Genomic DNA, 14,658 nt, shown 5'->3' on the forward strand with positions numbered 1-14,658 from the left:
ATAGTTCTCTTTCCGATTTTCTAGTTGACATATTTTATTTAATAAAAGTAGATAAATTCAAACCTTAGATTTAAAAAGATAAAGTTTTATGAATTTCTAACTCAAAAACTGCAAATTTTCGTGATTTTTATGTATTTTATAAAAAAAAAAAATGCTTATTAAAAAAAATTGTGATTTGTATTTGTAATATTATGTACTTTTAATATGTTTTAACTGTCGTTGTCACAATATATTAAGAGCCTTGTATTAAATTTTGAAGCTTTTTTACCAAACAATTAACATTTTAATGTAATTTCTAAAAAATATTCGAAAATTTCAAATGTCTATAAATAACTTCAAAAATTTGAAATATTTTTAAAATGTTATCATGTATATAAAATGTCAGTATAACATTCAATGAAAATTGTATGTGTCTGTTTTTGAATTACAACAATATCAAAATTAGATTTTCTCAAAAATTGATTTTCCGTAAAACGTTTTTCTTAATTTTTTTTGATTTTTTTTTCGTTGCTTTTTAAAACTAATGAGAAATTCAAAATTTGACCTTCCAGTGAAGCATTATGTTGACAACTTATCGTGTACACACAGGTACACAAAAAACACACAAAACATTGTAAAATCAATGGGCACAATCATCGCTCCATTCGGAATCTAAAATATCATAAATATAGATTAAATTGTTGATTTAAAATGCGAATTAATGTATAAATTTGTAGTAACTTCCAGTTTGCCATTAAAAAAAAAAAAAAACATTTATCCTATATAATTATAAGGTATACTATTTTAGGTAACTAACATTAAAGTATAATGTTTGTATAGGAATAAAATATTTAAAATGAAACTTTTTTTTTACTATTTATAACTCGCAAGGACATTGTAGGTAGACATTTGAAGTAATTCAGTCGGAATATACTTACCATGTATGCAGCTGTAATTAATAAAATAGGATTTAAAATGATTGGGAAATAAGCTAAAATATAGAACAAGACGTGTAGATACATGAATAAAATATTTATGCATTTTCAACTAATTATTGATTACATTATAATAACAGTATTTGATTAAAAATATATATAATAATATAATATAACACAAGAGTCGGCCGCGGTCATGCACATGGATTTTGGAAACAAAACTATGACCGATATTACTAGCTCGATAGTCGTACAGTATACATTACTAAATATCATAGAGTATGTACAAATGCGTCGAGTCAATAAAAGATTTGTCCAAATTTTCACGTTTTTAAAAATTCAGCAAATGTTTTTAATTTAAATTACGATTTACGTTTCATATCCATCTACAATAACCACCCAGACTCTTTAATTGATGATGATAATAATTATAATGATAATAGTAATAATAATATATCCCGTGTACCTTCAATTTACATAAAATACAATAAAAAAAAAAAATTAGAAGATACGAGTAGGTATATAAATTTGTAAATAATCATTCGTACAAAAATCTACCATACAACGAAATAATAATAATATTATAATAATGCGATTGTAATATATTAGATAGATTGTATTTTATGTACCTTGTACCTATACGTAATAAGTAGGTACATATTATAAAATGTTCAATTGCACAAATACCAAAATAACAATAATTTTTTAGTAACATTAACATTTTTTAAACATTTCTGGTATTTATAATTTATAGCCTTATTGGTAAAGTTACATACAATATCAATATCATAATATTGTTGTAATTGTTCAAATAACAACAATAGTTATAATAATTAAAACACAAAATTAATGCCAATCTTAATATTATTATAGTGGTACAGTAGTTACCTATTATACGATAAATTAAGCAGCTATATATAGTATAAACGATTATTTGATAATATATAATATATTTACAGACAAAAATGAAAAACAAACGCGCATAAAAATGTATAAATATAACGATACACGGCTGCCACTTGCGAATGAATAAACTGCTTAGTGCATACCTACCATGATGGTTTAAACATTATTATCCGGTTGGACTGATCCATAAAAATAGTAGAAAATCGTAATTATTTTTTTAAAGTTTTTAAATGATATAGATTAATCAGTACGAGATGTGACACAACCTACTTACCTACACGATAGACCGTAGACTGCCTGTAGGCTGCGTATCATATTATAATAATATTCGTATTTGAATAAACTGAACCCATTTTTAGACTCAGTCCCGGATCTATGTTTTAAAAGATTGGGGTGCACCTACTAGAATTGCTGGAGACCTCTTAAAAAAAATTGCTTTTTATTAGTCATTATTTGATGTGTGTTTATGATGTATATATTTGATACCTATTCAAAATTGATTGAAAAAAAAACATTTAAGCTAGGTAGGCACCTCACGCCTGATGTGTTCCTATTACATCCGAGTTGTTATCACAAGACGTATAGGAATAAAACCTAGACGAAATTAACTTTAAAATACACAGATGCAATTCATTTCTTAAAATACTTTTCTTCTTGAAAATTACATATTCAATATCCTTAATAGTCTATAGCTTTATAAAGTTGATAAATCTAACCTGCAACCCGAGGTCTCTAAAACATACTCAGCCTTCAAGCCCTGGTAGGTACATTGCACCCCCTGCCACCCCGCAATAGATCCTATACTATCCTTTTCGCATATTTTACACTTTGATGACGGCGACGACGATGATCGATTGTGTGGAAACGACTAGTTAGGTACGAAATAAAACAAATTCATCTACTGATGAAACTTATAATGGACTTTGAAATCGATAAACGTACGAGTGATATAATTTAATAAATAGGGTCAATGCAGTACCTACCTATGCACATGTGGTGCAGTTGCGTAATAGGTAAAACGATTTTGACGATGTTACGTTTGAATCGTTATGTCACCATGAAATGATACATATTATTATTATAATGGGTAAAGATCGGAGTCGTACAGTATGGGCGCAGTGTATAATATATAATAATATATTTATTATATGTACCAATCCTATAATATTATGATATTATATATTATAACATATAATATGAAAATATTATAGGTACCTATATAATATCGAGTCCATATTATTATACTTATTAAACTTTTTAGTTTATGACGTATTATATAATAATAAATAATGTATGCACGCGTAAACTTTGCCTTGGATACGTCATATCATTTACTTTACGCCGTAAAGTTTAATGCCCGCCTAACTATACATGTCAATATATCATATAAATATGTCATATGTGTATTGTGTTGTAATAAGAATAACTAATTATATTCTACACGGACGGAACGTAAGAATAGGTAATATAATAATATATAAATATAGGTAATATAACATATTTTAAAAGACAAACAAAATGTATAAAAAAAAACCCTATGTGAAAAAATAATAACTACATTATATACACCTTTGCAAAGTTTGAAATCTCTGTCTATACCATATTAAAGAAAATAATAACTGTCTAAAAGAACGTCAATGTGTCAACACGCGTGTGTCATTATTATTCAATAAGACACAAGTAATTGACCTATACGTAGTCTAAGTATGCATTGGTAGCTAGTCTATTGTAACAAAAATTTCATTGATTTATGTATTCTTTATACATACATACGTAGTACCTATTATATGTAGGTATATCATGAAGGCATACGATATACACATATATCTGCCAGAGAAAGCGAATTGAAAAATGAAAAAGTATCGTAATAACATATTATTAGTGTTACCTATATATATTATTATTTACGATCAGTGGCGGTTGTCTGGTTGATAAAAAACAAAAATAAAAGGTAAAAATAATAAAATTATAACCGCGTAACCTCGCCAAGCATAATATATACGTTATGATAAATACTTATTAATTATTATATATTATTGCATACCTTTATAACCTAACAGTACACATTTTCAACAACGGTCGTGTACATATAGAGTTTGGATGCTATTAGATTAGTTGAGCAATATTTGGCCTGCATATAAATTGTGTATATACAGTTTTTTTTTTTTTTGTGTGTGTGTAAAAACAACTAACTATAATAATATAATAATGTTATGATAAAATATTTCGAAAAATATTTTCACTTAAGCTGATAACATAAAGTTGTAGAAAAAAAATGTAGAAAAATATTATGCTATAGCTGGCATATAATATTTCAATGACGAATAATATTATATTATATAATCTTCGGCGCTGATCGGTCATTGGTGTTGGTTTTGCGGAGTTTGATCGTCGCAAACACGTTCGTCCTGAAATTAAAATATTGTAACTATTAGGTACCTATTATTAATTATTGATAAAAATCACACATGACACTTCATGTATTAATTAATTACAAGCCGACGTTATAAGTTATTAAATACATATTTATATAATATTCGATAATATCGAAACACGGTAGGTATACATAATAATATCCATCATAGATTAAATTGAAGGTTTAGTATTGGCAGCAACATGTGCATGATGGTTAGATGATACATTACTACACGACAGTTTGCCAAATTTAAAACACTTGTGGCGTCTTCCTCTTTTCAGTCTTCATCCATTAAAACATTTAATTCCTATACTTCTACCTATAACTACCCATTTATATACATCGGATCGTATCTATATAATATACATTCCACACGCCTTCACGTCCCCTTTAAATGCAAGATCTCTCAGTCCAATTTTTTTTTTTTAATATTATTGACAGTTTACAACATCAGCACTGCAATTTATTTTAATAGATACTGATATTTAATAAAGGGCTTTAAGTTTAAAATTCCATTAAGCTGAATAGTTAATTAGGCACTATAACTGTTACAATTTATCACATTATAAATAAAGTAAATTAATATAGCGCAACTATGATTTTTTTTCGGGGTGTTTCCTTTTTGCCCCTTCCCTGGATCCACCACCTCCTGTATCTTCTTCTGCACCACTTTTTATTTGTCTTACCTCTCCTCGGCTTTCTTCAGGACATATTTAACTATAGCGTGTATACCTAATAGTATCTCATCATAATACCATTCCTTCACTGGACATGCCGGAAATCATCCTTTTTTTTTTCTAATAGGCTATAATATTCCTGGCTATAGTATTTAAAGTTACTTCAATATGAAAATATAACGCAAATAATATAAGATATCATAATGTTATATAATATATATTGTAAATTGTTATTTGTTGACCACAAGAGAAATAATTTAGGTTTGAAAATAATAAAAAGTATAATATGTATTTTTTCTTTTCGTTTCAAACCATTAAACTTAACAATAAAATCAAATTAAAAATGTGGATTCAACAAAATTTAAAATATTTTTTTTTTTTTTATTAAACGAAATATACCCTCGGCGATATAGGCCATTGGGTTATAAAATTTTAATTTCATTGGGTTGAGATTACATTATTGACAACTATATTATTTACAATTTTCATATTTTATTTTAAAATATTATTCATATTCAAAATGTAAATTTGAAAGTCATCTATTATTATTGTAATACTTATGTTAAGTATTCGTATATAACTATAGAATTTTTCGTCATTGACGAGTTTTTTTTTTAACTTGCATGTGTATAATTTTGTTTTTGTTAACTTGTACTTATACAAAAATACAATACAATATATGTATGTATAGAAAACTATACTTTATTTACATTTAATGTTTACTCATAAAAAGCAAATACTTTCTAAGAACAACAAACTATCTTCGTGTGTCATGTTCGATGTACGTATATCAATCATTAAAATAATATAATATCGATTTTTATTTAAATGATACAATACATCATAATAACATAAGGCAACATAATTGCAACCGTAAAAAATGCATACTTAATTGTTTTAAAGGTTTTAACGTTTATAATACTCCGACGCAATTTTTCGTTGTTTTTACTACGCTGTTATTGTATAGTTTTATTTGCAGACCACTTTGTACTGTTCAAATGTACCAAAACAAAACAAACGAACTCGAAACAGCATAATGCATTTTTTTATTATCAATAGAAAAGTTCGCGATAGTAGCTCGATGTCAGTTTAAAACAAAAAATAAAACGAAAACAACGAATAAAATAACATTGAACAAAGCAGTCCATTATGCACATTGAATAAATATTGGGCGTAGTATTATCATTATTATGACGTATAAATAGTTAGTAATGTTATATACTACATTACTACCTACCTAACTACAAAAGGTACTAACACAACTACTAAATACTAACACTACTACTAAACAACACTACTATACTACTTTTGATATTACACCGAAGCTCTTACAATGTTTACTTCGCTCAATAAGTCTTAAGTGATACAGTAATTGCGTTAAAGTTCGTCGTTTGATCGTAAGTCAGAATTTATTTCAGATAAATAGGCTTGGTGTGTCTCTTTCCACTGTATACGTACAAATTTATAGACACTAGCGTAGAACTACATCATCTGTTGTACACGAGACGTACCTTAACCAAATTATAAAGGCCATTTGTTTACGAACTCTCCTCCGCCAACATCGACGTTGAAACTACAATAATATTCGACAGCACAAATGTACGACGTCTCGTCGTTGTTTATGTAAATAATGATAAACAACACAACAAGTTATGGTATAGTTACGTCGAACATATCTACCTAGTAATAGTTTTCGAACTATTAAAAAATAAATTCCTTCTATATAACCTCTCCCTATATTATGATATATACGTAATATTTTTCGGATTGTCAAGGTCTAAAAAAAATTACAAACTGTCTCTTTTCTATAAAAATACAGATAAACTGATAATTTAATGAATTATAAATTTAATATAAAATATTTATTCAGACTAGTGATGAAAAAAAATAGTTGGATAAGCTGACCGAAAAACGGGATATGTGGGATTAGATTAAAATCACGCAAAGGACTTATAGTAAATAAAGAAAATATTAAAATAATGATTTTACGCAATAAAAAAACAAAATATAATATTGTGCTATCTTAAATTACAAAAACATGAAAAAACTATTCATAAAAAAAACTAACTTTCACTCATGCAACTATGTAAGATTATCGTTTTAGATTCAAAGAAGATGCAATTGTCTGAATGTAAACAATTGTTGGACCAACCTTAAATAACCTATACCGATTTTGTAGGTAATTTACAACATTGTTATAATTTTAAAAATTAACATAATATTATTTATTACTAGCTGATCTTGCTTGGCATTGCCCGTGGATGTAACCACTTGACCACTTCTAAAAATCCATTAAATGTTCATCATTTGAGTGTTGTAAAGTAAAAAGTAAGTAAAAAAAAAACTTATCGAACTTATCGACGAAAATTTTGAGTTAGCAAAAGGGTCGTCTGATTTAGGCATTAGATTATTTATATTATAGCTTACTCTGTATTAAACTCCGTTAATAATGTATATGTCGCATCCACATAATGAAATCACTAATTTCATGAACTGGACATCCAGATTGTGAAATTTGAGGAAAACACATTAAATGGACATTAATTTCGTGAAACAGACAATACTTACCTTATATTGTGTAATTATTGTGAAACAAGATTGTTATGTTATTTTGCAATAAATAATTATATCATAATATTATAATTTATAACTAAACTATAACTATACTTTTCTATATTGTTCTATGAACAAAATAATTAATTGATTGACTTAAATAATAATTAAAAAAAAAGAATTGCATAAACTTGAAATAAAATATGCCTTACTTAAAATATGGTTCAGTACTTATATAGTGAATGTTCGAAAAAATAAACAACTCAATTTCTCACTACTGATCAAGTTGATAAAAATGTTGAATTTTCGGTATGATTGTGGGAAAAATTATTAAATATATTTCAAGAGGGCAAACATTTTTTGTCTTGTTCGTGTGATGCAAAAACCTTTTACCAATCAAGTGGATGTGCTTGTTTTAAAAATAAAATAATATGATTTGTAGCAGTCGATTTATAAGGAAGAAAAATGTATAGGTTTCTACCTATAATTCATTAATTATTATTTAAGCCAATCAATTATAATATCATAATATGGTATTATAATTATTTATTGTAAAATAACATAACAACTTTGTTTTAAAATAATTATAAAAAGTACATAATATAGGAAGGTATTGTCCATTTCATGAAATGAATGGCCATATAATGTATTTTCATCAAAATTCACGATCTAGACAAATTTTACCATCTGGATATCTAGTTCATGAAATTAGCAATTTTAATATGTGGATGCGACATTATATATACAATAATATATTAATTGGCCGGTATTCACCGAATATAAAACTTTAAGTACCTATAAAATTATAACCAATCATAATAACTATTTTATTTTCTGTAATCATATATTTATAGATATTAGATACAAAAATATATATATATATATTTGTTTTTCGTGAATACACAAATCCACACAATATATTATAATGATTCCCACCTTCAAATAAAAATTTAAAAAAAATGGCTTTGAGGTGAACATCCTCGTGGGTATAGGATGGTTTCTAAGTAAACATTTCCTTTTATTAATGAATAGAATTCGTAGATTTAGATAGATTTTCGTAATAGTCTTACTAAGACTTGGTTTTACCTTAGACATCCTACTTCTTTCGCTTCTCTCCCCACGAGTCGTACCACCCGTCGTTGTGTGTCGCGTTGATGTACTTGAACGTTTGCAGTTTGGAACTTTCGAACCGGACGTCCGCGTCCGAGTCGTGTGGTGCGTACCCGTCGTCCGCGGTAGCGGTCCTGACAGCGGGTGGCGGCGGTGGAGGTGGCGGCATCATCATCATCATAGTCGTCGGCTGCTGGTTGTGGTTGTAGTGGTGGTGCGCGGCCGCGGACGGCGACTGCATTCCGTTCAATTGACTGTCTTTGCCGGCCGCCGTCTGTTTGATCAATCTGGTCCTGGGTAACAGGCTGGCAGGGGGTAGCGGTGCTGATCTGACGTCCTTCAAGTGATCGTCCACCACGATGCACGACTCGGAATCGTCACCGCCGCCGAAACTCGACGAGGACGATCTCCTGCTCCGGTGCTGTTGCGGCGGTTGCTGTTGTTGTTGCTGTTGCTGCGGTTGTTGCGGTTGTTGCTTACGGTTGTCGTACGTCATCCGTCGTACAGTCGACGATCCACCGCCCACGCCACCGTTCATTATCGTCTGACTATCGTCGTCATCCGCCGCTATGTCGATGTCCCGGCAAGTCACCGTAAATTTCTTGTTGGTAACCGGTGTACCCGCCGACGACTTATTGTTGTAACTATTGTTGTTTTGCTGCTGCTGTTGCTGCTCCTCTTCCGCTTCCGCTGCGTTCACGTCCACAAGTGATCTGTGCTTCCACAAGGACATGCCAGTCAGCACTTCGTCGCTCGAACCGGACTTTTTAAACTTCCACATGGACTTCGTCCTCTTGATCTTCTTGCCCTGCATGGTGCTCGCGTCGTCGTCTTCGTTACCGTACGCAGAATTTGCTTGTCTGGACAGCGAGTGACCGTCGCCACCAAAGGACGACAGGTGGCCGACGCTTGTGCTCTGACGCATGGACGACGTGCCGGTGTTCCGTCTGCCGGTGTTCATGCCGCCGCCACCGTTGTACGACGACTTCATCGTTCCCGTTGACTGTCGGCCGCCCATCGTCGTCGTCAACGTCTGGCTGTGATGATGACCTTGACGATGGTAACCACGGTCCTCTTCAGGTGACCTGCTGTAAGACGTCGCTTGTTTGGAACGCGCGTCTTTCTTTGGATCTTTGATCGTTCTGGTTGACAAACATCATACTCGGTTACATTATTAGCACGCGCTTATATGAGCAACACCAACACCACAACCAACACCATATCACCTCCGCACCTCAATTGCGTAGCACAGGCACCAAGGGCGAACATGTCCCGTAACCATGGTTACTTAGCTACTACCCGGTTACAAATATATAGCTACGAGCCCAAGACCGCTTATGCTCGTGTAAAACATAACATGATGGCACTTTCACCAACCACACGGGTTAATAATTGTTGTTATTATTGTTATTGCAATTAAATAATATGCATATTATAACTAATTATTATATCTATTATTTATTAATTATTTTTCTGTTTTCCGAGTGATTATAATATTATTATGTTTGTTTTTTCGTTGTTGGACCATCCAGCGTAATTACGCCCAAGTTGTTTAGTATATATTTAATTGGCCGATTAAAGACGATTAAAAACAACTGGTACGGTTTCTTTTGACCGCGGTACCCTAGCTACTATTGCAACGTTTTCCACACGGTACCGGTAGTTTATGATAATCGATTACACAGCTGTTTATGGAATTATATAAACGTCGTCAGCCAGTAAGTGTTAACGAACGCGTATTATTCTCGTTTATGAACTAGTAACTACGAGCCTATATCCAATAACCGCGGACTTATTCACAATCACGATTAATATTAAATCGTCCCGAGGTAACCTAACCTATAGGTATAACCTAACCTAACTGCATAAAGCGATCATAATAACAATAATAATACATTAATAATATGTGAAAATGAGTTTATAGTCGCGGGTCGCGTTAAAATTGTTCTAAACAGTAAAGTTTTAAAATTAGCTCAGAACAGCTTGCATGTTATTGATTCAAATTCCAAAAGTGTTAAATTTATTTTAAAATCAGATCAAAATTAAATAATGAGAAAACATTTCAAATATTACATAATTTATCATTTAATTTTAATTATATCCACATGTAGGGACGATGGATTAGGTATTTCGATAAACATTGTAAACACAATACAATATTATTGTTGTCAATCGGTTAAAAATATTATTATATATACAATGTGAGTCAAAACTAAGTAAATGTACCCGATAAAATATATCAATACCAAAATAAGTATAACGAGTGTAGAAGAATAAAATGTGATAAAACTAAAATAAAAAGAAGCTGTTTTCTTGTAATTTCATATACCTTATGTTAATCGCAGGGAACTTTCTTACCAACACCATTAATTTATTAATTTATATACATACACAATTAAATTTTTAAAATATGAAGATTCATTTTAAGCTATTTATACCATAAACAAGAATGAACACTTCATTGATTTTGACTATTAAGTTAATATCAACCAGTAATATTATATGAAATATTAATTCAAAAATTAATATTATATAGGTAGTTATTATATTCGATATTTTCGACAATATTTTGTTCAATCTACAAACACATTATTAAAATCAAAATATATTTATAATATAATATAAATAAATTATAAAATATCTTTAAAAATATACATAGATGTTACCAAGTAAATTAGCGAACATGATAGTGTTTTGTTTAATTGTTTATTAAATGCTTTTATTGTAGATGCATATGTGTTACATATTACTACTGTATTAGGCGCATGCTTGTTCACTTAACATAAAAGCAATAATAATAAATCGTATATTTCTATGGGTTTTTTTTTTCATTGGATTGCACTACCTACGCTAAGTTTCATGCATGTGATAATGTTAAGCGATTCACTAATGTTATGGTTACTACGATAAAATAATATGATTAACAATGATGAAATTATTAAGTTACCTTGCATTTTCGTCATCCGAATAGTCAATTTCAGGTGCCGGTGGCGGATCGTTACTAAAACCGCTATCGTTGCTACTGTGCAAGCTCGCGTTACCGTGTTGGTGGTGGACTCCACCGGTCCTCTTGTCAATCGCAATTGGTTTTCCGGGTGCAGGTGGCAATGTCTGCGGTGGTGGAGGGAAAAATGCGACCGGAGGTGGTATGTGACCTCCATACTGACGAGGCACTACTGGAGCAGGAACGGACGGAGGTGGAGGCCCGTGCGAGTTGATCCCGTAACCATTCGATCTACTGTTCGCCCTGGATCGCGTCTATACGCAAAAATAACCATTTTATGACAATTATTAATAGTTATTGAGTAAAGAATTATTCTATGACAATGAGTTACCGGGTAAATGGTAGTGCATATATGGTAATTATATGGCATAACGCAGAGTGATCATAATATTATTTTCATCCAATTTATACATACTGAAGAATACTATGATATTTCTACGGGGGAGAAAGTTTTTTTAAGTGTCGTGGCATAACTTAACTGATAGATATCATTGACGTTAAAAACTATTGAAGAGTCCACGAATTAAATAAAATCATGTAATGTGATTTTAAAATACATTTATAATTGGCACATATATAAACTATACAGCGCAAATGTAGTAATTGAGTTCGAAGAGGTGTCAGAATGAATATAAATATGTTGCTGAACATCTCAGCGGAAAAGTAATCTTCGGGACATAGGCAGTAGTGCAGTACAATAAAATTATGAAAAGTTATAGAAATCTACCGGGAGCTTACCGGATATGGATTTCTGTGAGACAAAGAATCGCCGAATCTCGTAAGTGTCGTAGTTTGATAACGGTTTTGTTTACCAATCGTTGCTGATTCACTTCTATTGTGATTCGAGGTTACTGTGGACTGACCCATGGAATCCTTTCGTCGATATGATGACGGAGAGTCCCTGTATATGACAAAAAAAAACAACAACAACATAATAATTATGTGTAATGCAATCATCAATACATCCGTAGATGGTTTTCATTTTAACTAATCACACGTACGAAAAAACCGAGTCATCCATTACGGGTTCGGTATACGTTAACGGGAACCAACCACTGCATTGAGTACGTAAATTTTCTCCGAATTGCCATCCTTTGTTTCGTTCTCCTAAAACGCAAATCCGGTCTTTTTTGATTATGTGAAATTTGTTTTTAAATGTGAAACTTACCTGATATAGCGATTGTGTCTCCTTCGTGAAAGCTTAGTTGATTTTCACCGCTCGACAGATAAGCATGCGTTGCTTGCACAAGATTCGCACCCTGAGATTCCCATCCGTTATCAACTACTGCCATCGACTTTGGCCTGGAACCATTATTTCCCGGACTTGACCCGTTTTCCACTGAAATGTGATAATAGTTTGATTAGTGAAATTCGAAATGCACGACAATGTAACCTAATAGTAAATTGATTCGCACGGTTTCATTGAATTCTCATAATGAAATGTTGTAAATTAATATTGAAATATTAATAAGTTTTTGCGCGTGCAGTGTGAAAATTCAATAAATGTAAATATCGTAGGTCACCAACAACAATTGAATCCTTAATCAAGAAATAATTTGAAATTTAGAATTACGATGAGTTGAAACAATGCTTAGGGGTGTTTAAATTAATATGCATATTATATATTATGTCATGCACATACCCAGGGTGATCAATAAATATGAATAGGTGTAAAACACAATTTACATTATTATTACTGAACCAATTTCAACATTTCGTATGCCCTGATAATATTATAATCATATACATATATTTATGCATTTCAAGTCAAATAGTATTATTATATATAGTTATATACTTCTATTCAGAGATTGCGATGATGCGTTTAAATTGAAATCTGATTTGGCTCTAGAAAGCGGATAATTTAAAACAGGACTGGATATATCATTCATGGCTCGAACATCCAAGCAAGACGCATCCATTGATTTCGTTTTCCTCAATTGTGATGTCATTGAAATCCTATCATCGTCGATTCTTGGAGAACTAACGTCATCATCCAGCCAGAAGCTTACTTGCTGTAATATCCACATCGTCAATATAAATAATCAGTAGGAACCTTAAGTATATCCATATTATCTCCCAAATACTAAATAGGTTTTAGCTTACTCGAAGTTTTGTTGCAAACATGGTTTCAACAGATTCTGGCAATCGTTCTCGAGACTTAGCCACGTCGAGCCAGTCATTAAGATGCTCATCATACATTGATTGGGTATTGGTATGATACGCTAGACAGTGTTTAACCAATGAACACTGTCTTTCCAGTACAAACCCATATCTACGTCTCTCCTGTGTCATAGCCTAATAAAAAAAAAAAAATACACATTATTTGATCGTTGTATAATTTTAAAAAAATACCACACAATAATACTAACATTTTTCAAACTTTGCTCGCAAAAATTATCCAATTTAGATTTTTCTTCCTCTAGAATTTGCATGGTCTGTATTAAAAAAAAAAGATTAAAATCCATCGTCAAAATGCTTATCAAAAACAATAACGACGAATAGGTATTATTCAGATGTTTTAAATAGAGGATTTGATTTTGTTTTGTTTATGTAAATCCGTTACAAACAAAACATTTTGTACATTGTATGATATTTATACATAGGAATAATAATGTAAAAAGTCCATGGTTTGTTATATAAACGATGTGTGTACTTTTCAAACAATGACTATCTTCAATGGGCTGGTAATAATTTTTATCTCCCGACACATTCGAGCTTTATGGTGCCAAACAAATAAAAAAAAACTCGGCAGTAATACATTTGAATAATCATAGTTTAACCTCACCAATGCGTACATCTATATGACTATATAGTGACCGTTGTACACATTTTACATTTTAAAAAAAGTATAAAACTACCCTCAATCGAAATTCAAGACATTATTATTGTGCATTATATTTTGTGACAGATGTTTGGTCAATCATTATCTTAGTATCGAAATGATGATATTTTTTCTTTAACTATTCACAATGCTAAGAATAATTATAAAAAATATTGAAATTTTCATATTTTATTATATTAGATCATTATTATCAAGATAAATAAAATAAAACTCCATTAGTAGAGAACTTACAA

General features: G+C 30.9%; 1 protein-coding gene across 1 annotated transcript in view; it reads right to left on the bottom strand.

The window, feature by feature from the left end:
• Positions 1–996: 996 nt before the first annotated feature.
• The window catches only part of IRSp53 (Insulin receptor substrate 53 kDa), a 111,487-nt gene continuing 97,825 nt past the window's right edge, over positions 997–14,658 (bottom strand). The window contains exons 7-15 of the mRNA XM_089219293.1: positions 13,953–14,018; positions 13,687–13,878; positions 13,379–13,595; positions 12,749–12,919; positions 12,582–12,687; positions 12,319–12,481; positions 11,524–11,834; positions 8,553–9,718; positions 997–4,228 (exon numbers count right to left, since the gene is read on the bottom strand). Of these exons, the coding sequence (XP_089075419.1) occupies positions 8,563–9,718; positions 11,524–11,834; positions 12,319–12,481; positions 12,582–12,687; positions 12,749–12,919; positions 13,379–13,595; positions 13,687–13,878; positions 13,953–14,018 (2,382 nt within the window). The 3' untranslated portion in view covers positions 997–4,228; positions 8,553–8,562. The remainder of the gene's footprint in view (positions 4,229–8,552; positions 9,719–11,523; positions 11,835–12,318; positions 12,482–12,581; positions 12,688–12,748; positions 12,920–13,378; positions 13,596–13,686; positions 13,879–13,952; positions 14,019–14,658) is intronic.

Source organism: Diuraphis noxia, unplaced genomic scaffold (assembly GCF_037042655.1).
Source record: "Diuraphis noxia isolate RWA-SAM2 unplaced genomic scaffold, SU_Dnox_SAM2 contig0002, whole genome shotgun sequence".
Classification (NCBI taxonomy): domain Eukaryota; kingdom Metazoa; phylum Arthropoda; class Insecta; order Hemiptera; family Aphididae; genus Diuraphis; species Diuraphis noxia.